The sequence below is a fragment of the Pteropus alecto genome, unplaced genomic scaffold (assembly GCF_000325575.1).
Source record: "Pteropus alecto unplaced genomic scaffold, ASM32557v1 scaffold98, whole genome shotgun sequence".
Taxonomy (NCBI): domain Eukaryota; kingdom Metazoa; phylum Chordata; class Mammalia; order Chiroptera; family Pteropodidae; genus Pteropus; species Pteropus alecto.
In genome coordinates, this window is record NW_006443570.1 from 2,785,550 (window position 1) to 2,807,970 (window position 22,421).

General features: G+C 51.9%; 3 protein-coding genes, 2 non-coding genes and 1 pseudogene across 6 annotated transcripts in view; all 6 read left to right on the forward strand.

Moving 5' to 3' along the window:
- The window catches only part of CACNB1 (calcium voltage-gated channel auxiliary subunit beta 1), a 17,697-nt gene extending 14,141 nt beyond the window's left edge, over window positions 1–3,556 (forward strand). Inside the window, exon 14 of the mRNA XM_025041660.1 lies at window positions 1,681–3,556. Coding sequence (XP_024897428.1) covers window positions 1,681–2,191 — 511 coding nt within the window. The 3' untranslated portion in view covers window positions 2,192–3,556. The remainder of the gene's footprint in view (window positions 1–1,680) is intronic.
- Window positions 3,557–5,968: 2,412 nt separating this feature from the next.
- LOC112473219 lies at window positions 5,969–6,086 on the forward strand (annotated as a pseudogene).
- A 2,459-nt stretch (window positions 6,087–8,545) lies between these two features.
- Window positions 8,546–14,895, forward strand: ARL5C (ADP ribosylation factor like GTPase 5C). Of its 2 annotated transcripts, none has more exons than XM_015599396.2 (6): window positions 8,546–8,648; window positions 9,235–9,295; window positions 10,431–10,578; window positions 11,578–11,754; window positions 12,299–12,450; window positions 14,081–14,895. In XM_015599396.2, the coding sequence occupies exons 1-6, from the start codon at window positions 8,603–8,605 to the stop codon at window positions 14,127–14,129; spliced, it is 633 nt and encodes a 210-aa protein (XP_015454882.1). In that variant the 5' UTR covers window positions 8,546–8,602; the 3' UTR covers window positions 14,130–14,895. The 2 variants fall into 2 exon arrangements, with proteins under 2 accessions (XP_015454882.1, XP_006924779.1); XM_006924717.3 differs by having other exon boundaries at window positions 11,671–11,754.
- A 396-nt stretch (window positions 14,896–15,291) lies between these two features.
- Window positions 15,292–15,363, forward strand: TRNAC-GCA. Its single transcript has one exon. It is a non-coding gene; the product is annotated as a tRNA-Cys (tRNA).
- Window positions 15,364–16,078: 715 nt separating this feature from the next.
- On the forward strand, window positions 16,079–16,150 carry TRNAC-GCA. The gene has a single exon. It is a non-coding gene; the product is annotated as a tRNA-Cys (tRNA).
- Window positions 16,151–18,115: 1,965 nt separating this feature from the next.
- Window positions 18,116–22,421, forward strand: part of PLXDC1 (plexin domain containing 1) — a 65,244-nt gene continuing 60,938 nt past the window's right edge. The window contains exon 1 of the mRNA XM_015599397.2: window positions 18,116–18,359. Within this exon, the coding sequence (XP_015454883.1) occupies window positions 18,284–18,359 (76 nt within the window). The 5' untranslated portion in view covers window positions 18,116–18,283. The remainder of the gene's footprint in view (window positions 18,360–22,421) is intronic.

Below are 22,421 nucleotides of genomic sequence, written 5' to 3' on the forward strand. Positions count from 1 at the left end.
ACCTCCAGGTACAGGTGCTCACCTCACTCAGAAGAAATCTCAGCTTCTGGGGCGGGTTGGAGGCCTCAGAGCAGGCCAGGGAGGTGCCCCACCCATCTCCCCTCCAGCCAGGGCCTGGAACTTGAATGCAGGGAACATGGGGAAGAAGGAAAGAGCTCTATTTTCTAAAAAAAAAAAAAAAGAAAAAAGAAAGAAAAAGAAATGTGATGAGCAGCAGCTTCTGTTGTCTGTGGTTTTTGATTGTACTGGGGCTGACTGTCAGTGTTCCCTGGGCCTGGTCTTATGGGACTACATCTGCTGCCTGAGGAGCTTTTGGCTATGAGGCCTGATTGGAGGCCTTATAAGGCAAGTGACTAGGAAGAAAACATGAAGAAAACTGATAGGTATATTTGCTGGACTCCGTACCCATTTTAGACCCAACAGAACAGGGAATTTTAGACCCAGGGAATCTCACAGAGCAGGAGCCATGAAACCCAGAGAGACTACTCCCTCTTCTAGAGCCCTAGCCCCAAGAGGCCCCTCAGAAGGGACCCAGAATGTAGCATCTTCTGTAATCGATGCTTGACTTTCCATTCGTTTCCCAGCTAAAGATTCCAGGAAAGGCCCTCCATTGGGTGCCCCCTCTGCTTCACCCTCCTCCTGTGGGAGCCATGGCCCATCTCTGAGGTTCACCATTAAGTATTTGGTTCTAGATTAGAGCCAGAAGAAACCCATGCTAGATCGTTACTTTTCAAATTTGTTTTCAACTACAGATCTCATTTGTTCACTGAATCTTATGTGGAAGCTCCGTATATAGATAAAGCATCCTTGCTCTGCTCAGAGGGAGCTAGTGGCTTGGCCTCCACTTCACTGCCAAGGGATCCCGGAGCACTTCTGTGCCCTTCCCACCCCACTCCAGATCTCCAGGGAATAGTTTGGAAACTGCTGCTCTAATATCCATCACACCACCACACAGAAACTGGGCCACAGAGAGGGGAGTCATTTGCTTAGGATCACACAACTTAAAGTGACAGGGGCAAGACTAAGACCCAGGCCTCTTTGCACCCACCCGGCAGCCTCTGTGGTGGCAGTGGCCATCAGGTAACCTTCACCTGGCATTTGGTACTGAGGACATTGGGCTACCTGATTGTCTCCTGTGGGGGATGGAGACCCATCAACCTTCCCTAGCCTGCTGCTTTGAGTCTTTGCTGGGGCCAGGAGAGGAAATCCATCATCTGACTAGAGGCGGGGAAGTATAGGGTTCTAGAAGCCTCTGATTTTAGGTCTGGTTTGTGCTGAAGGAGCTTAGGTTAGTGAGCTTGAGCTGAAATCCCCTTAGTATATTTGGAAAACTGGGGCAATGACTAACCCAATCAACCACTAACAAGTGGCAATACTAATTAGCTGTTAATGATGATTTACCCCAAGGCAGCATTAATGATGTGCGTTGGGTGTTCAAGAAGTGATGACTAATCGTTCATGGGTTCTGTACCATACCTACCAAGAGAGTTCATGCCTCCTCATGCCTTGGGATGGTTGGGTTCCCCTGTCCCAACGGAGGAGTAAATGCCCTGAGGTCTGTCTGGCTGGGCTCTAGAGCCATTTGCCAGGCTGCCCATCCCCTAGAGCTAGCCCCCTCCTCCCTCAGCCAGGCTGGTGTCTCGGTGCTGTCACTAACCTGCCTTGCTTTGTTGTGTTTTTCTCACCCCTGCTTGATCTGCATGGTGTGTGCCATCTGTCTGCTAACCAGGGACCCTACCTTGCTTCCGGGGACCAGTCGCTGGAACGGGCCACCGGGGAGCACGCCAGCGTGCACGAGTACCCCGGGGAGCTGGGCCAGCCCCCAGGCCATTACCCCAGCAGCCACCCACCAGGCCGGGTGGGCACCATGCGGGCACTGTCCCGCCAAGACACGTTTGATGCTGACACCTTTGCCAACCGAAACTCTGCCTACACGGAGCTGGGAGACTCGTGTGTGGATATGGAAACTGACCCCTCGGAGGGGCCAGGGCTTGGAGACCCTGCTGGGGGCAGCACCCCACCAGCCCGTCAGGGATCCTGGGAGGACGAAGAAGTCTATGAAGAGGAGCTGACGGACAACCGGAACCGTGGCCGAAATAAAGCCCGCTACTGCGCGGAGGGCAGGGGTCCAGTGCTGGGGCGCAACAAGAACGAGTTGGAGGGCTGGGGGCGGGGTGTTTATATCCGCTGAGAGTTAGGGGCCACACAATGGGAGGAAGGGCTCTGAGTCCAGGCGAGGGGAGGGACAGCGGGCTCACCGTTGTGGATGTATCTTGCCTGCAGGGGGCGCTGTCTCCCTCCTTTCAGATGCCTTTGCTCAGTGTGTGGGGTTTCTTTGGTGTTAGCATCCCAGTTCCTAGGAGTCCCTTAAGCCCCAGCTGTAGGTTTTTATCTACCTGCTGTGGATGGATGGCGGGATGCCCAACTTTCTGCAGTGTCCCCTTTCCCCACCTCAGGGGGCTCTCTCCCAGAGAAAAGGTGCACTTCCTTAACTCTTCCTCCTCGAGACTCGAAATGAGGGCCCTAAATGGGGCGGCCCTTTTCCTAACCTGGAGTATTTGGGAAGAGTAAGGGGTTTTTTTCTGGAGAGGGAGACCGCAGACTCCCATGAGAGTTATCTTTCCCAAAACCCAGATCCAGGGTCCCTCACCATGCCCAGCCCTTCCCCTAGCTTTCTGGCAGCATTGTCTGGTAGGAGAAAGCTGCAGGATAGAAGCCCCTTGGGGAGGGGTCTGAGTAGAAACTAGCAGGCATTAGATGTAGTACCACCTGCCTGCCCAGGACCTAGCCCTGAGGACTGGGCAACCAGAGATGCTGCTACCCACCCCACCACCTCCATGCCTCAGCCTTTGCCTGCTCCAGGAATGAGCTTTGCCTACAACATCCCTTGCCTGCTGCCATCAGAAGAGGGGCCCTCTGTGTCTGAGCCCCCCATCCCTGTGTCACTTGGGTGTACAGCCCATGGAACACTCTGGTCCGCCTCATTTTGAAACCAAAAACTGCTTATTCATTCTCACCCTGAGGCCCCCAGAGAGAGGCCCTGTGAGTTGATGCCCAAGAAATGATTGCCACCCAGGGGTTGCCTCGGGACCTCGGATCTTCCCTGGGGGGCTTGGCTGCTGCTGCTGCTGCTGCTCTGTATTTGCCTCTTGTGATCCTGTCCTTTGTCCACTCCACTCCCTCCAGGAGAGGCCTTTGTACCCCTCTGGCCTAGAGTATCCTGCCTAGCATCCCCATAGCCCAGCAGCCTTGCCCCTCCCCAGCTTTCCAGCTGGGCCAGAGAGAGCCGATTGTGCCAACGAGGACTGGGCCTTGCCTGGCTGCCCTCTTCACGGATGGGCACCTCATGCCTGTCTTGCCACCTCCTGTGCCAATGTTGTCCCACCCCCTCTCCACCTGGGGGTGGGTTGCAGCTTCCACGTACTGGTTAGAAGAGACCACTGCCCAACTTTTACCCCTTCCTGTCTAGTGTCCTGTGTCCCCTTCTGTTTGTCTGTCTGTCTGTATTCCCCTAGAGGTATTTTGCCACATATAAAACCGCCGTCCTGTCCTTTGCTGCCGCCTCCTGAGCCTGCCTCTTTGTTCCTACCACATGATTGCCGGCCTAGGCATGTGGGAGCTGCCAACGTGCAGGGGGATGAAAAGGGTGGGTGCAGGAATAAGCTGTGCCCCAAGTCGTTTACTCAACAGGAAAGATGGAGTTTTCTGTGGGGTTCTGATGCATTACAGTCAAGCCTGACAGGAGCTGCGTGGCCAGAGTCAGCCCCCCTTAGCCCCAAACCCCACGCCTAACCTGTCTTCCCCATAAGCAGAGCCTGGAAAACTGAAAAGCTGAGGCAGGGAAATGGGGTGTTGGTATTGTTCAGTGGATGAGGTCCAGACTCACTGGCACAATGTCTTAAAGGCTTGTGCTTGTTTTTCTGCTTCTGTGGCCTCAGCTGCTCCCCAGTACCTCAGGGGAGGAGGGGCTGAGCTTCCGGCTTTCTTCACTGATGCCCTCACAACTACCCCCCTCCCAGCCCCTACTAACCAGGCTTGGGGGAGGGGAGGAGATCTATGTGGTGGGAGGGGCAGGAAAAAATCCAGAACTCTTCCCAGTCCCCGCCTGAGAAAGATCAAAAGCAAGGAAGAAAGTTGGCAGGTGATGTGCCAGTTCCTGCCATCATCAGCTAGCAGGATGTGAGCTTCTGACGGTTAACTGCTGTCACCTGTATCCTGCCTCACATAGCACCCACAAACCATTTCTCCACTCTTCTGGTTCTTGTTTCTGAGGTGGTGGTAGACTGAAGTACTGGAGCTCCTGGGTCCTTGACCTGAGTGCTCCTGTACAAAGTGCGTGTACAGAGGGCAAGAGACATCCAGATCCCCTAGATGAGGGGTTATCAGACCCAAGGAAAGAGGAACTGGGTGGGCCCACAGGTCAAGTCGTTGGCCCCAGCTCCCCGGGGAGTTGATGGCATAGCAAGCACTGCTGGGACTGGATTCCAACCTCTGTCTCCCAGCATAGTGTTCTTCACATTGCCTTTCAGTACAATCAAACCTTCATCTCCATGTTTACTCACTGAACAAACATTTACTGAGCACCTACTATGCACCAGGCACAAGTCTAAATGGAAACCACAGGCTATTCAGGAACACAATGAACTCTCTGATGTGGGAAGCTCTGGGTCCTGGGGGGACCGGGAAGAGGTGTCACTCCCTTAACCTGGGGAGGCCAGAAGAGGCTTTCTGGAGGAGGTGAGGCTTGAGCAGAGACTACAAGCAAAGCAGTGGGGGAAGTGTTCAAGGCAGAGAAAGCAGGTGACATGCAGGACATATTCTTGGACTTCACCAGCAAATCATGCTCTCCTGGTGATGGTCAGAGAGGGGTCAGCAGGAGCAGGTCACGGTGGACCTTGAGTCATGCTAGGGAGTTTGGACTTTGTCCTGAAGCTGGTGGGCAGAAATTGAAGGATTGTAAGCAGTGATGGCAAGATTGCCTTGGTTGCAGTTTGGAGCATAGAGTAGAGAGCCTAGCCTGGAAATCTGCAATAGGTGAGAAATGAGGAAGGTTTGCATTAGGTTTCAGCAGTAGAATGGGAAAGGAGCCAATGACTACCAGAGACACCTAACAGAACAGAGAGCTCTTGGAGAACAATTAGAGGTGGCCAGTGAGGGAGAGAGAGGCTCCTGCGGTGACTGTGGGTCACAGAGAGGAAGCAGATGAAAAAAAAAATAAATAAACAGAGGCAAAAACAATGTTTAGCTTCGGATGGGGTAGGTTTATGGTGTCTGTGGAAGGACATCCAAAGGGAAAAGAGCAGAAAGCAGCTGGGTGCTTGCTTTGGAGCTCATCAGAGAGCTCCATCTGGGGTGGAGCCTGGTATTTTGACTCAAGGGCAGGGATTATTAACTCTAGTTTACAGATAAAGCTCAGTGAGGTTAAGCAACTTGTCCATAGTTACTCGGCTGGGGAGAAAGGACTTGAATTCAGATAACTGGATTTCAAATTCTGTGACGCTGAAGTCTAGTACTAATTACCCTGCCTGAGGATGCCCCAGCTTCTCTGAGGGGAGGGGATTGGGGAGATGAGAGCAGGTATCTGAATGTTTCTATCTCCTTTCTACGTGCTTTCTGCCTGAAATTGCATTTGCCCAGAACTTGCAGGCAGGGCCATTTCTAGGCAGCTTGGAGATTTTGAGAGATGAGGAGAGATTCTTGTCTCTTGGTAACCACAAGCCCTCAACTGATACACAGTCAGCACATTGGTGATTGTCAACATGTGAGGATGTCACAACCATGAAGTCAGTCGAGACTAGCCCAGAGAGGCTGGTGCTACTGCCATAACCTCCCCAGGGGCTTGGGAACTGAGGATCTGGGGACCCCCCCATTTGGTACCCCTCATCTCCTTCCCAGTAGTGGAGCTGAGGTCAGCGAGGCCTCAGCTGTAGGTGTGGCTAAAGGTTTCCACCATTCAAAAGTAAAGTGAGTCTACGGCCATGCCACCCTGAACAAGCCCGATCCCGTCTGATCTCGGAAGATAAGCAGGATCGGGCCTGGTTAGACTTGGATGGGAGACCACCTAGGAAGACCAGGTGCTGTAGGCATAAAAAATATAAAGTAAAAAATAAGGGATTGTAAGCTGACAAGGTCCTTGCAATTTGTGAGGTCAACCAAGGGTTGCCTCACCTAAAAAAAAAAAAAGTAAAGTGAGCTGAGCTGGGGCCACCATGGAGTTGAAATAAGGAGTTGTTCCAGTCCAGTACCCTAGAGAAAAATTTCGTCTTACCCCAATGGTCACATTCTCACAGAAGTGTGCCTTGGCTCCCTTCTAAATCAGGCCTTCCCACCTACTGTCTCTCAGGGTTTTGTTTGTTGGTTAGTTTGTTTTTTTTTGATTTTGGTATGTGTGTTTGTCTCCCCACTAGATGGTAAGCTCCATAAGACCCAGACTGGGTGTGTTTTGTCTACTTGGCATGTTTCCTAACTCCTGACCCATATTTGTCAAATGAATGAATAAATGAATGAAATGCCCCTAAGATCTAGGCTCTGGGCCTCACAGTGAAGGCAGCTCTTGTTTGTCTACTGAATGTGCTCCAGCTAGCAGAATGGCACTTTCAATTCTGCAATTGGTGGTGGTGGTGGTGGAGGGGGCATGGTGCACTAAGAGGTGCCTCCCCCACCCCCGCGCAGAAACAGATGGTAAATATGCTTAACACATTGCTGCTTCCCCCAGCACCCTTCTGTGCCCCAACCCACTGCACCCAGCCACAGCCCAGCTCCTTCTTTCCTAGGACTGAAATAGAATCAGCCAGATGGGCTCTACTGGCCAATTCTCCTTCCTTCTAACTCTGGGTACCAAACTGGGTGGGACAAAAATTCTGTATTTAGTGAACTGTTTTCCCTCTTCACAAATTTCCCAGCCTTCTTCAATCCTCTTCAATGCTCATACTTCTTCTTAAAAACAAAACAAAACAAAACAAAAACAAAACAAAACAAAAACTCCAAACACCATTTCTCAGGCTGTAGCTTAACTCACTGTACTTCAGTCCAATAGCATCACATTCCTATTGTGTACCAGGCACTGGATCAGGCTGGGAGTGAGAGGAGTACATAAGTAAGGTTGATCTGAACCCTGCCCTCTAGGACTCACAGGTGATTGGAAGAAACAGACATGCCAGTACGCAATCTCAGTGTGGAGAGAAGCCTCATTGTGACTGGAGAACCAGGCAAGGGATGGGGAAGTTGGTGGCTTTTACAGCAGGCAGCTGAAGGGTCTCAGGAATCTTTCTTTCCTCTGTGAAGGGGAAAGGCATTCAGATGGAGGAAACACAGAAGCAAAAGCACAGCTAGAAAGAGCTGTGCATGTGTGAGCAAGGACAAGTGGATGCAAACATGGGAGATAAGCTGCAAAGGCAGATGGGGGCTGTTCATGGAGGTTCTTAAATGTCAGGTGAGGAGACTAGTCTGAATCCAGTGGACAGTAGGGAACCACTAAAGGTTTATGAGCGGTGGAGGAACAGACTCTGAGCTGTGCTTTAGGAATGATACTAGGGCTATGAGGGTACCCTGGTAAGGGGGAGACCATTTAGAGGGTTGTTCCCTTAGTGGAGAGAGCACTAATGGGCTGTAGGAGGGCAGTAGCCATGGGGTAGAAGGACAAATTCTCCTGTGTGATGGCTGGTGTTTCCTAACCACCCCCTCAGCCTGAGGTTGGTTTGCCTTCTCCACTTCTCTTTTTGTTTTCTGGTTTTTCCCAGTTTAAGCAAAGAAGGAAATTCACAAATGACAACAAGCAGTCCGCCCCTCCCCTCTCTTCCTCCTCCAGGCTGGCTCTCTCTTGGCCCAGGTTCTCCTCTGCTGGGTCTTAGTATCTGGGATCCATCTGTAAGATCTCTGGCTGAGAGATCTGTCTTTTCGTTCCATCCCTGTCTTCAGAAGCCTACCCTTGGGAACTAGGGAGCTATGCCTGAGCATTTGGTGTGTCAGTGAATCATAGAAGCAACACTGATTTATTTTTAGGAGTTTATCACCAAAGAACCTGCAAAATGAGGGAGACCCTGATCTTCCCCAAGGGAACTCACTTTGAGTGGGCCTACAAGACCCACACCAGTGAACAGCTAGAGATCTGTTGAGAGTTGGAATATTCTTCCAGCTCAAAGAGAGGATCAGTGAGCCCTGTCTTCCACACACAACTAGTAGGTGCAGAAGGTGGGTGGCCAAGGGTTTTGATGACCCAGACATGGTACCTGGAGAAGGGAGTGCTGTGATTGGGTGGCGGGCTTCTGTAATGAAAGTCTCCTTGATTTGCAGTGGGAGAGCAGTCAACCCAGAGAACTCTGGAGTTTTCTCAGGGTTGGTGGGAGGATGTGGAGTCTGAGCCCCAATTTCCTTGCACCTCCACGGCTCTGGACAGGTAGTTTGTTGCCACCGTGACATTCACAACGCCAGCGAGGGGCCAGCGTCCTAGGGGATCCCCAGGCCCGGAAGACTCATGGTACTTCCGTGACCTCATAGGCAAAACTCGCTCGGCCCTCCCAGGGGGCGGGGCTCCAGGCACCCGGGTTCGACCCCAGCCCCGGAAGGCCATCGAGTCTTGCCCGTGCCTGGCCCAGGACACGCCATGGGACAACTGATCACCAAGCTGATGGGCATCTTCGGGAAACAGGGTAAGGGTGCACAGAGCATCCAAGAGACCGCTTTGATCTGGATCCCATCTGGGACTCCCTGGATCTGGGGTCATCCGGGAGGAAGCGCTGGGGGACCTCGGCTGATCTCAGAGGGTCCTGCGTGGACGCTTCTCGCCTAGTGCAGTCTCCCCTGTGCCCTCCTGCGCTCTTCTCCCGCGTCGGGCTTCGGTGCGCCCCAGGGCGCAGAGCTGGGAGAGCCTGTTTCCTCCGGGTAAACGCCGCCGCTGGTTTCCTGCGATTGTGACTTCGGGCTCCGCTCTTTCCCCAGACCCCTTCTGTTGGCAAGCCCAGAGCCACCCGGACCCTTCAGACAATCACTTTTCTGGAAATGTGGAGCGAGAGAAGTGGGGCTCAGTTCTCATTTCCACTGTCCTGGGCCCGGTGGGAAAGAAACCTGGTCTGTTTTTATTTTGGGGGGTAGGGGGCGGTAGCAGACTTGGTACAGTGGGAAAGGTCTCCCAGCCTGCTGGGAACACTTGTCTCCTTCCTGGGAGGCCTGGCGAGTCCCACAGCACCTTGGTCTTCGCGTTTGGCCCTGACTCTGCCCTTCCCCCGATACCTCTAGAGCACAAGGTTATCATCGTGGGACTGGACAATGCAGGAAAGACCACCATTCTTTACCAGTTGTAAGTGCCTCTGGGGAGGGAGGGGTAGGAGGAGGAGTTTGTGCCTTCCCACCAGACCGATAGGCATTTAGACCAATCACTGGAGCCCTTCCCTGGGTCCCCTCGTTCCTCAGTAGCCTGGAGAAGTAATGTGGGGAACGCTAATGGGACCTTCCTGGTATAGTGGCCCCTCAGTTCAGTGGTTCCTCGGCCTGGCGTTTGTATCCTGCTCGGTGTGGACAGCCCCATTGCTCCCCGGCAGCTACTCCCGGCCCCTGCCAAACCCGGCTACAGGCATAATGCGGGCAGGCAGGTTCTTGCTGCCTCCCAGCGGCGGGTCCCTCCTTTCTAACTCCCGCACTTCATCTTTGCGTCTTAATTTTCTCCCCCTTCTGAAAACCCAAAGGGGAGCGCCAGCTTTGGGTCCAGCTGGGCTCCGTAGCTCCTGGTCTGGCAGAGTCTGGCATATGTGCTGAGTAACTCCTCATCAGAGCTTTCCCCCACATTCACTCTCTGGATGGCACCTCTCCCGTTCTGGAGCCTCCGGAGTATTTACATAGGACAAATTTTCCCCTGAAAAGTGACGTATGTAAGTGGTTTTTAAAAATTAGAAGAAAAGAAAGATCCAAACAGTACAAGAGTATACAGTGAAAAGAAAGTTTCTCTCTCACTCCTAACTCCCAGTTTTACTTCCCAGACCTTCCAGAGGTGTTCCTTACACGTAAAAGTCACAGAGCACCTTTCTGATGGCCCTCACTTGTGTCTGCCTCGTTTTTCTAATCCCTTGCTATTCGAAGTGTGATCCACATACCAGCAGCAGTGGCATCATCTAGAAGCTTGTTAGAAGTGCAAAATGCTGGGCCCCAGCCCAAACCCGCTGGATTATAGTCTGCATTTTAACAAAACTCCCAGGTGATTCGACTGTATATTAAAGTTTGGGAAGACTGCTCTATTAAGTCTCCCCGCTCTGGGGTCCAAGCCAGAGCAAGACTTGGTCTCAATTCTGTCTGTATTCTCCCATGCCCAGCAGAGGCTCAGCCGACCTGGGCTGCGTTGTTCTAACTTAGATTCAGTAGACTTTGGGAGCAGAGTGGCGGGAGGCCAAGGCTGAGGGTAGGCTGGGCTGAGCTCTTGGTATCCTCTCCTGCTTTCCCAGCCTTATGAATGAGGTGGTCCATACATTTCCCACCATCGGTAGCAATGTGGAGGAGATTGTTCTTCGAAAAACCCATTTCCTCATGTGGGACATAGGTGGACAGGAGGCTCTGCGCTCCACCTGGAACACGTACTACTCCGATACTGAGGTGAGGAGGGCACTGGGGCTGGAGGGGCTGTATGATATTAGCCAGCCAAATAACCTCCCTGAGCCTTGATTCCTCACTTGTGAGATGGAGATCATAATAATGATCTCCCTGATTTGTTGCGAGAATTAAATAATAAAACAATAGCTAATGCATACATGTCAAATTCTTAATGCAGCACAGCGCCTGTTAAAATTTTTGAATACTTCCTACCAGCTTTGTCTGCTTGTTGGCAGCTTTCTGTTTGATGCATAAATGGCGTAGACCCTTTGTCTCTGGGTCCTTACTTTCTGTCTTCGGCAGCAGTAGAATTCAGTGGTTTAATTCTTGGAATGAGAGAGGGCTGAGTTTCAATTCCAGCACTGCCACTCATGAGCCTTGTGGCTGAGGGTAAGATATGTCACCTTGCTGAACTTCAGTCTCCTCATTTGTAAATGGGGATAATAATACAGTTGGCCCTTGAACAGCACAGTTTGAACTACATGAGTCCACTCATACACAGATTTTTTTTGATAAATACACGGTATCCTCAGTCAGCCCTCAGTATCCCTGGGTTTTGCATCTGCTGAATCAAACAACTAGGGATCGAAAACAGTATTTTCCATCCACAAATGGGATTCCGTGGGTGCGGCGGGCCACCTGTATGCATTATTCTACACCATTTTATGTAAGGGACTTAAGCACCTGCGAATTTTGATAATGGCAGGGGTCCTGGAATCTATCCCCTGTGGATACTGAGGGAGGACTGAAGTCTTTGGGGAGTCAAAAGTTACATGTGGATTTTCAACTGTGTGGGAGTTGATCCCTCTAACCCTTGAGTTGTTCAAGGGAAAACTGTAGTTCCAGTTCCACAGGGCTGTGGTGAGGCCTAAATGGAGTGACACACATTCTAATGTTGTGCTGTATACTCCCTGTGTCTGGATGGAAAAGGAAATTAAAATGGGACTAGGGAAATGAGATCTTGAGACTGGACGGTTTGTTTTCTGTGGGGCTCGCATCAAGGTAGTGCAGAGGCCAGTGAGGGAGCACAGTTGGGCAGGAGAAACCTTCGCCAAAGAGAAAGTCCACCACTCACAGTCTCCCTCTGCTGGCCAGTTCATCATCCTTGTGATTGACAGCACAGATCGAGATCGACTGCTGACCACTCGAGAGGAGCTGTATAAGATGCTGGCCCATGAGGTAAGTCCCCGCAGCTGGGCGAGGGCCAAGTACACTAGCTGTGTGACTTGAGCTTACTCACTGAGCCTCGCTGAGCTTCATTTCCGATGCCCCAGTCTCTGAGAGCCTCTAGCTCAGCAGCTTGGAAAGGGCTAGTTTGTCCCAGAGGAAGGACAATAACACCCTTAGCACAGCTGATCACAGAAGCCAAAGTTGCTGGTTTAGGTCCTGAAGGCACGTCTCACTCACTGAGGGATCCCAGACAAGTCACTTGGCCTTTAGTCCTTAGATTTCCCAGTATAAATTGGGGAGGATCATCAAATTCCCACCTCATGGGACTGTCGTAAGGTTTATATAAACTGGTTGGGAGGCATTCCACCACAAGCTGTTGGTGTCATTTTCTGGGGTTGCTAGAGTTGGGGGATGGCCCCCATCCCCATTCCACCTGCGTATGGGTCTCCCTTGCAGAGACAGCAGGGGAGCGGGGGGTGGAGCACTCTTAGGGCGCTGGAAAGGGAGACTGGGGCCTGGCTGGCTGACTGGATCTGGGCTCCTCTGTCCACAGGCCCTGCAAGATGCTTCCATCCTGATCTTTGCCAACAAGCAGGACATGAAGGACTCCATGACCACTGTGGAGATCTCCCAATTCCTCACCCTCAGTGCCATCAAAGACCACCCGTGGCACATACAGGGCTGCTGTGCTCTCACTGGAGAAGGGTTAGTGGCTGCTCCACCTGGACCTCCAGGGCCTGGTTAAATCAATGAATGAATGATTGTCAGAACCTTCTCCTGTTTCTCCTATCAGAATGTTTCACAGTTAGCTAAGTCAGTTGAGCACCTACCCACAGTTGGGATGCTGTGGGTAAGCCATGAGCAGGAAGTCCCTGCTCTCAAGGGGCTTGTTCTAGTGAGGAGAGAGGTGACAATTTACTTAAACACGAACAGTTTAGATACTGATAAGTCCAATGAAGAAAGTGAAATGGATAATAGTTATAGAGGAGTGGGATGACTCTGGTGGTCAGGGACAGCCTCTACTAGGAGGTGACTTTTTAGCTGAGACCTAAATAAAGAGGAGACAGCCATCAGAAGACTGGGGACAAGCCTTCCAGGCAGAAATCACTTACTCTTTCTGACCCTGAGTTTCCTGATCTGTAAAGAGGAGGGTGATTATACCTACTCCCTCCCAGAGTTTCTGTAGAGAGTAAATGATATGGTTCATTCAACACTTACTAAGTAACTATTTGTGCCAGGCACTGTTCTAGGCACTGGAGAAATAGCAGTGAACAAAACAGACAAAAATACCTGCCCCCGTGGAGCTTCCTTTCCAATGGGGAGCAACAGACCATAAACAATAAAAATTAAAAAATATATAGCAAGTTAAAAAGTACTAAGTGCTCAGGGGAAAAGTCGGGTAGAAAAGGAGACTGGAAGTACGTGGGGGGAATTTTATAATTTTAAATAAACTATCTAGAGGGTTCTGCTGAGAAGACAGCTGCTGAGTGAACGCTGAGGGATGTGAAGGAGCTAGGGCGCGTCCCACAGAAAAGGCCTTGTGTCAGGTTTGGAGAATTCCCTTTCTTCTTTTCTCTCAAGTGGAATTGCAGCAGGCTGAGGACCTTGACCTGGTTGAAGAAGGGGAGACTTTAGGCAGGTCATCCCAAGAAGCCACACATTTCTGGCAGTGTCTTGCCATCCCCTGGGTCAGGAGGACCCCCTCTCCACCAACCCACAGTCAGTTTAATTCAACCAGCATTTTCTGAGAACCCCCTATGTGCCATGCACTGTACCAGGTGATACAGACACGAACAAGACCCACCGTTGGCTCTCCTGCCCTCTGCCCCTTGCTCTGGAATTGCTCACAGTCTAATTTGGGAACTTGCTTATAGAGTCTATTCCCAGGCCTTTGAAATCACCCTGGCACTGCCTCCAGCAATGAAGTGGATAGGAGGGGCATTGGAGCTTTGTCCAGAGACATTGCTAAGGTGGATCTCCAGGCTCCTTCTTTGGAGAAGCCCCCCTTGACTCCCAGACATCTAGAGGTCTCAGTATATCTCCTTCTTAACCTTTATCACAGTATGTAGTTATGGAATTATTTGTTTGATCATTTGTTTAACATCCATCTCCTCTGCTGGATGTAAGCCCCGGAGTGCGTGTGTTTTTTCACCAGTAACCGCAGCCCCTAGTACAGTATCTGCTACATAGCAGGCGTTAAGTCTGTATTTATTGATTGAAAGATTGTCTGTAATTTTGGTCGCCCCCCAGTTGGCTTTGGGCAGGGGATGGGGTCTTGAAAGTCATCATCCTCATGGGATATACTGATTATCGCCCTGTTCCTCATTTCCTGCAGGCTGCCAGCTGGGCTCCAGTGGATGCAATCTCAGGCCACTGCCAACTGATGTCCCAGCCTGAGGCCAACCAGAAACTCTGGGTTTTTGTATGGATCACGTGGGTGGAAAACCCAAGTACTATTTATTACTTTTATGTGATTCTCTGGTGGGAGCAGGGACAGCTATGGACAGTGAGGTTGCCACAGCCCACCTAACCCCCCACAGAGGAACCAGACTGCACACCCTGAATTGCTGCTGACAGGACAGCAAGAAAAGCTGCCCCTCACTCCATGGAAGCAGGTGTCTTTGGAGACACCAGAGAGACTGTTGGATGTGTTGGAGAATTAAGATGTGGAGCCTCCTCCCCTCAGCTCTCAACCTCTCTGTAGGAAAAAGGAGGAGCAGAGTAAGAGACCTATTTATTTCCTAGAACCCCACCCCTCAACCTCTCACCCCAAGCCCAGCTTTCTGGCCCCTCAGCCATCTTTGGACAAAAGAGATTCTAGAAACGTGAAGAGGGTGGGTTCAGAGGGAGGGCAGACCCAAAAGCTGGGAGGGGAGAGGGAGTGGAGACAGCACATCCCAGACGAGGACAGTCCTTGGCACTTCAGGGAGCTCCACCCCTCCCTCGCCTTCCCATGACCTCTGAGAAGTTGGCTGTGACCACAGCTTTTAAGCTTTAAGCCATCCCATAGTATGCCCTTCACTCCCAGTGTCCTTCTAATGTGAATCCCATTCCTGCCAAACGTCCCAGGTTTCTACAGCGTCCTGTTATCTTGTCTGTCTTTTTGTAATGATTTTGTTTCACACTGTATTAAATGCCATTGAAAAGTAATCAACTCCCCTTTCTGCCTGCTCGAGTAGGGGCTCTTAGGAGTTGGAAAAGCCCAGGAGTCCGATCTAGGTAGAGCTTGAGACAGTGAGCGGTTCTATTACCCCAGAAGACTTGGGTCGGTCTTGGGGTCAGTGGGTCTCTCTCCCTCCCAAGTCAGGCAATGGACATCTTGGCGAGAGCGTGCACACAGATATAGAGCGCCCAGGATTCTTCAACCCTGTGGTTTTCCTGAGGCATGATTGTGGAAGAAGAACCCGGGAATTCTAGCTGTCCCTGCTCAGATTCTGTATTTTTTCCATCAGGCTATATGCCAGCACGACTTTAAATAGAATGAAAGGTGATACTATTTCTTTATTACAAAGAAATTTATTCTAACGAGAAAAGCCGAAGCAAGTTGGGGGTATAGCTCAGTGGTAGAGCATTTGACTGCAGATCAAGAGGTCCCCGGTTCAAATCCGGGTGCCCCCTCTCCCTGTCGGATATTTTCGTGTTTTCGTAGTCCTACCTTCCACCAATGAAAGTTCCCTTGCAGATGACAGAGAATTCGGCCTCCAGGTCCCCTAACTTTTGCAGGCAGTGAGGGTCCTGACAACCCACGCCCTCAGCTTGTACGTGTGTATTTAATGTGGAATGAAGTGTGAGGGCAAAGACCTCTGTGTTGACCCTTATGTACAGTACGGACGGGCCCACTTTCCTAATGGTAGGGCGGAGGCGGGCGCACTCCCGCGTCAGCACAGCCGGTGGCCCCACGGCTGTTTTCAGGGAAGGAGGTTTAGTTTCTAAGGGTGGAGCTTGGGCTGTGGAAGGAAGGACCAGAGAAGCCCATGCGACCGTATGGGAAGGAAAGAAGGGACGCTGAGCAGCAGTAAGGGGCCTCTAGCAGGGCAGGAGAAGGGACCCGCCCCCCAGCCGGGCCCGAAGGAACGCCCCTAAGTGAGGGATCGCGAAAGATCTCGAGAGCCTTCCCCTCCCACATCACTGAATTGCATTTTTCTTACACCATCAGTAGGAACCTTTAGCCCAGAGCTTCAGTAAATAAACTCTGAATTCAGATGAATAATCACTTGAGATTAATATTCTTTTTCTGTTGTAAATCTTGAACCCTATATCCTTCTGTAAACTACTCACGGCGCCTGCGCAGAAGTAGAAGTATGAAATTACCCGTAGCCAAAAGGCCAGCAGAGGGGGTATAGCTCAGTGGTAGAGCATTTGACTGCAGATCAAGAGGTCCCCGGTTCAAATCCGGGTGCCCCCTGCTTCACGCTTTTTTTTCAAGGCTCCAAATTCGATTTCTTGGTCAACGATTGTCTTTAAAACACTTTCTTTTTATTTCCTCAATTTTATATTGACATTCCCTCCGTTCCCTCTCTTTTGGGCGGACGAGAAGCGGTAAGAAAGTTCAAGAAACGAGAATACTAGAGCAGTGGCTCTCAAAATGTGGTCCCAGGACCAGCAACACCACCTGGGAATGTGTTAGAAATGCAGGTTCTCATCCCAGAAATACTGAGTAAGAAACTTGGGAATGGCACCTAGAAATCTGTTTATTAATAAACTCTCCAGGTGATTCTGATGTATACTCAAATTTTAGAGGCTTACATTTTAAAAAATTTACACGTTAATTGCTTCTAATTATTTTCAAGCTGCTGTTTCAGCCTGAACCCTTGTAAGACAGACCGCGAGGCACCCCGAACGGGGGAATGTTCAGAGACCGGGGCCGGAGCTGCAATTCCTTCCTGGGACCTCTCGCCTCGACCTCCCGAAAGATAGGGGAGAGAAGATGTGGACCTGCTGGGCCAAAGCCGGATGGGGCGGAGAGCGTCTGAACAGGTCCGGCAAAATGAGGGACACCCCGGGAAACCGCAAAATACGCGCGTTGCTGCTCATTATGTGGCCACTAGAGGACAGCAAGAAGCCGCAGCTAGAAGCGGGAGCCTATTTTATCCTATTTCGAGAGTCCGCAAAAATCAAGATTTAAATTAAAAAAGAATTTACAGATAGGCCTTGCCCTGTCCCATTGTAACGGAATAGAGAGCTTAGGACTGCAGGTGGTTGTTTCTGGGAACCTGGGTCTTGGGGAAGGAGAAACTGGGATTCTGAGAGATTAGAGTCTTAAATTCTTGTTTCATTCTCTGGTCTCAGTGCCAGGGAAGCCGCCTCTCCCGGCTCACACTCTTCCTTCCCGTCCCCATTCTCCTCTTGGGGAATCCCCTCAGTGGCGCTCAGGGTCCATACCCTTCTCTGCGATTTTCCAGTCCCTGGGCCTCAGACCAGAAGAGGCCAGGGTGCCCCGCACCCCTCACTCTCTCCCTCCTCCTGCGCTCCAGCTCCTTGCCACAGCATGAAGTAGGTCAGGGCCGGGAAGAAGCACCTCCGAGTCCTGACCTGATTCTCTGCCGGCTATTAAATCTTCTAAACTGCAGTATTTTTATTCTGTCCTGGAAGGAAAAAAAAAAAATCTATCCCCAGAGCCTGTTATACGGTGGTGGCAGGTGGGGTGAACCGTCTTCTTGCTTTAGGGCTGGCTTTGAAGATTGGGTCAGGCCCTGAGCAGGGGTCCCCAGCGAGGAGGGTGGCCTCGGTTACCTTCTCGGGTGGGGAGAGGTCCAGGCTATTTCAAAGTAGGGATGATCCAAGCTCCCTCCACCCCCAAGTCTGCTGGGCTTGGGTCAAGATGGTGGTGGAAATGCGGGGTGGCAGGATGAAGCGGAGAGGAGCCATGAATTCAGGCATCTGTTGGGGAGAGGAGCTGGGGGGTCTCTGCTGCAAGGGGAGATTCCTGGGCTGAGGGTGAACATCAGACACCTAGGAACAGCCCAGAAAGTTGGGAAGTCTGGTGGAGCTGGAGATGGGGGGAGATGGCAGAAGCCTGTGTGAGAAGGGGCGCTGTTCTCTTCCTGGGGTCTGGCCCCCCGGGTTTTCTCTCCCCAGCTTTCCCTAAGGGAGTGGAGGAAGGAGCTAAGGTGCATTGTTGGGGGGCAGATGATGCTCTTCGGGGGTTCTCTAGTCCAGGGGTTCCCCGCCCTGTCCCCCAACTCCAGCTCCCCAGACTGCTTCGGTCCCCGTCTTGGGAGCGGCTGTGGGAGCTCTCCGAAAGCTACGGGGGAGGGCAGGGAGGGCAGGGGAAAGTCGACTGGGGAGAGCTCCGGAGGCGCCGCGCACCCTGCCCCGCCCCCTCCCGGTCCCCGCTCCTGGCCGCCGCCGCTCTGCTCGCTCCCCGCCAGCTCGCGCGCTCGCCGCTCCCGCCGCCTCGCCGGGCCCCGAGCTCCGCCGCTGACTCGCCGCCCACCCCTCTGCTTGCCAGCCCCGGGGACCGTGCTGCCGAGCCAGGGCCCCCTCTCTCGCCGGGGCCGGCACAGTAGCGGCCCGGGGTCGGGTCCTGACTCCCACCATGCGTGGCGAGCTCTGGCTCCTGGTGCTGGTGCTCAGGGAGTCTGCCCGAGCGCTGAGCCCCGAGCCCGGAGCAGGTAGGACTGGCCAGAGTTGGCCGCGTGGCCCGGTGGCGGCGGGGAGGGGGGTGGGGGATGCTGGCAGAGGGTAGGCGGGCAGGCGTGGGCATGGGCAGGTACCGACCGGCCGGTGATGTCCGGGGGCGGGGAGAGTATTGTCCGCCGGAGGCCAGGAGCCCTGTGGGCTGTGGCAGGTGGACAGGGATCCCACTTTTCTAAATACATAGGGTGTGTGAGTGAGGGTGGAAGCACCAGACAACGTCCTCCTGGAAGGACACCAGAGGGACCCCAGTAGAGGGGGCTCAGTAAGGCAGTGGTCTCCGGTCCCCTAGGGGACAGTGGGAGAGCCACTGGGACTCCTGGTCACATGGGGCGAGACTGAATTCTGATGAGATGGGAGACCTTGGGCGCCTTCTGCCTCAGCTTTGCCTCCTTTTTCCCTTCCTTGCCCCAGCCCAAGGCTGACTCTGGTTAGGTCTGAGAAGGATTGGGGCACTGGGCAGGAGAAGCCAGGGGGGTGGTGGAGACCCAGCATCTCTCCCAGAGCAAGGGCAGTGGCAGCCTGACCTGCCACCTTCCTCTCCCTCTTTGATGACTGGAGAGTGGTCCTGGGCCCAGGAAGAAGCAACTCGCTGCTCTCCTATCCCCTAGCCTCCAGGGTCCTGCTGTCGCCCCTGCTCTGCTTTGCCCTATGGCCTTTGACCTTTAGCTGCTCTGGCTCTAGATGCAAGGGAGTGGGGGGCTCCCACCTGCACACTCCTCTTCCCCTATACCAGTTTTCCACAGCCATCTCTCCCACCTGGAGGTCCTTTCTGAGATCTACCTTGAGTCTCTCGTATTATAAAAGAACCATTTTTCAACAGGTAATTTTACATTCTCCTTTCACCTCGTACACCCAGAACTTCTTGGGGGTTGGGGAGGTGGGTAATTTGTAGTCATGCCTCTTGACAGAGAATTGGAAAGATAGAGCTCTATGCCTCACTGGCAAAGGTGTCCTTCATATGGGACAGAGCAGTGGGAGGGTGTGTCAGGGGGATGCTGTAGTTGGGCTTCTGTGTCTCAGGGGTGTGCTAGCATCAGGCACAGCATCAGTAACAGTGTTCTTGACTTGGTTCCTGTATGTAGCTGAGACAGGCCTGAGTTCCTGTTGAGAAGCAGGGAGGGGAAGTGTGCTGATGGTAGAAATGTGGACAGACTGCTGGTTCCTCACCAGCAAGAGGATGCTGGTGAGGAACCAGCAGTCTTCAGGGAGACCACACAGTTTCCAAAGGCTTGGCTTCTAGTCCCAGCATCTCAATTGCTGTGTGACCTTGAGCAAGTTCTTTTCCTTCTCTGAGGCTATTGCCTGACTTATAAATCTTTGCTTCTTGGTGGTGGATTATGAGAAAGTTTTCTCTTTTTTATGATTGTCTTTCCTTTTTTTGAATTTGTTAGGATGTATGGGTAATTGATATATATATTTAAAAAGTCAGTATAATAAGAAAGAGCTTGGACCAGTTGATCTTCTAGGTCCTTCGCAGCCCCATCCTGGTGGGATCGTCTGAACTCAGCATGTGACTGAGTTGATGAGGGAGAGCTTTGAATCCTTACTGGACTGGAGAAACATGAAGAGGTCTGGAGAAGGGGAGTTGGGAGGTAACAAGGATGCTCTGGGGGATGGCGGCCAGACCCAGGCCTGGCTGAGGACCGCCTCTTCAGAGTCGGGTTGAGGTACTAGAAACCTGGGTTGGCCAGGAAGAGCCGGTCAGGCAGAGACTTGAATCACAGAGAGGCGGCCAGGAGAAACGGACTTTCTCTGCAGCAGGAGAGATTGGTTAGGCCTAAGAGAACTTTAGAAGACAGAGGAGGCAGCTGTTGACTCTTAGTTCAGTGCTTCTTTCTCAAAGCCAGGCTGGGTTAAATGGAGGGGCTACTCGGAGGCAGCGGGGTATCTTCAGGGGAGGACGGATGTGGGGGTGAGACATCCTGGGGAGGGCCGCTAAGGAGAGACAGCCCGGCTCTGATCGGTGATAGAGCCCTTGTGACTAGTGAAAGGGCAGCTGGGAGCTGTACCTGAAGAGGGGCAGCCATCCAGCCTCAAGGCTCTGAGTCCTCTGGGCTAGGGGGATGGGGGATGGCTCAGGAGGGAGCTGAGATCTCCCGTCCAAAGGTGGGACAAATGCGTACTTGCCAACGTAACGAGAAAGTCTCCTCAGACAGAAAGACGAAGTAGGCAACTCCATAGAATATAACAGAATTTATTATATGGTAATTTACTTACAGGAATATTGGGCAGGACCAGACAGCCAGCCAGCCTCTGCTAACAGACCCCTGTTAGAATACTTTTTGTCTAGAACCCAAGTACTAATGACTGACAGGATGAAGGGACAAAGAATACAGTAGTGCATACCTCCTGGTGGTCTTGTGGTAGATGATTGCTTATAATCAATACTACCACCAGTTTGGTATTTATCTTGATTGTCATGCCACTCTAGCTGCTACTAACAAAAAATATTTTGGCTACGTTTTAAGGAACACAGATAATCAGGAATTAGAAAGCTTTGATAGGCTTGCTAAGGACAGTGAAGTTGGTCAAAGGTAACAGCAGGAAACTTAAATCCAGGACAAAGAGGTGGAGGTGGTTTTGTTCACATTTACATATATACATCTCCCCTCCCTCTTGATGGATTCTTGCTTGGCGGAGCCTTGGAACTTCATCCGTCATTAGAATGGGATCAGGAGAAAGACGAGTGTGACCCAAAGATACATTCGGGTGGAGGGAGTGACCAGGAGAGGCTGACAGACAGGAAGATAATCTTGGGGTGCACAGTGGGAGCAGGGGACCCCGAGGGTCTGTCCCAGGTAGAACCAGAGGTGTCTAAAACAGACATAGAAAGGAGAGGCAGCTAGAGGTGGCATCCTAGCCCGGGACCAGGAGACTCGGCCCAGCACCAACTCCCTGGTGGCGTTCCTCCCTTCTCCGATCTGTTGTTTTCCCTTCTGTGAAACTGGGTTTGGATCAGTTTGTCTAGGGCCCCTTGTAGCCACACTTCTGCTTCCAGTCTCCTCTTTGCCCACGAGGGACTTCCAAACAAACTGAGACTAAAATCCAAACTTTTTAAAGTGGCCATTAGACAGCCTCTCTCCACCCTACACCCCTGCCCCCGCTCTCTCCAGGTCCATCCCTCAACACTCTCAGACTACCCGCCCTTGGCTTCTCCTCATCCAGGCCTCAGTCAGCTCAAGGGCCACCTCTTAAGAGACGTCCACCCTGATAACTCTGTCCAGAGTGGCAACAACCTCCAACCCTTTTGTCTTTTTTTTTCATAGCACTTATCACCATCTCACAGTGTTATTCGCTGTATTATTCATTTTGTCTTTTCTAGCTGGAATCTTCACGGGCACAGGGTTTGTGTCTGCCTATTCACTGATGTCACCCCAGCAGCCAACATGGTACCCAGCACACAGCAGGGTCTCAATAAATGTGTATTGAATGAGTGAATCAGAGGTGGCCACGGACCCCAGACTCTTCCTTCGAGAGAAACTCACAGGAAGCCAAACTCCTCTCCTCTCCTTTTTAATTCAGAGCTACTTGGTGGTCCCTTCCTGCCAATTCCTGTGCCTCCCTTCTCTCCCCAGATGAGAGTCCTCAGTGGGAACTTGCCTGTCAGCAGGAGGGGAGAGAGTGTGGTTGGGCACTTTGTAACGAGGAGGCAGGATTTCAGCTCAGGGTCTGGAATCTTTCCCAAGCCTTGCAGAGAGTCGGTCCTCGTGTGAAACCCAGGGAAGGCTGGACTCTGCTGGGTGTTTTGTGTACATTATTTTGTTAAAGACTCAAAATGACCTACCGAGTATAGGTTTTATCATCTCCATTTTACAGATAAAGAAACTGAGGCTTAGAGAGATTATACAATTTGTCCAATGTCACAGTCAGTAAGTAGCAGATTCAGGTTTCAATCTCAAGCGTGTCTGATCCCAAACCTGTGCTCTTTCATTTCTGTGATATTATAGTGAGGGTTTCTGGTGGGCTGTGCCCCAAGGGAAGGCGTCTTCTCAGCCCTGTGGATCTCAGGTTCTCAGGGTATTTAAAGATTCTTTCTC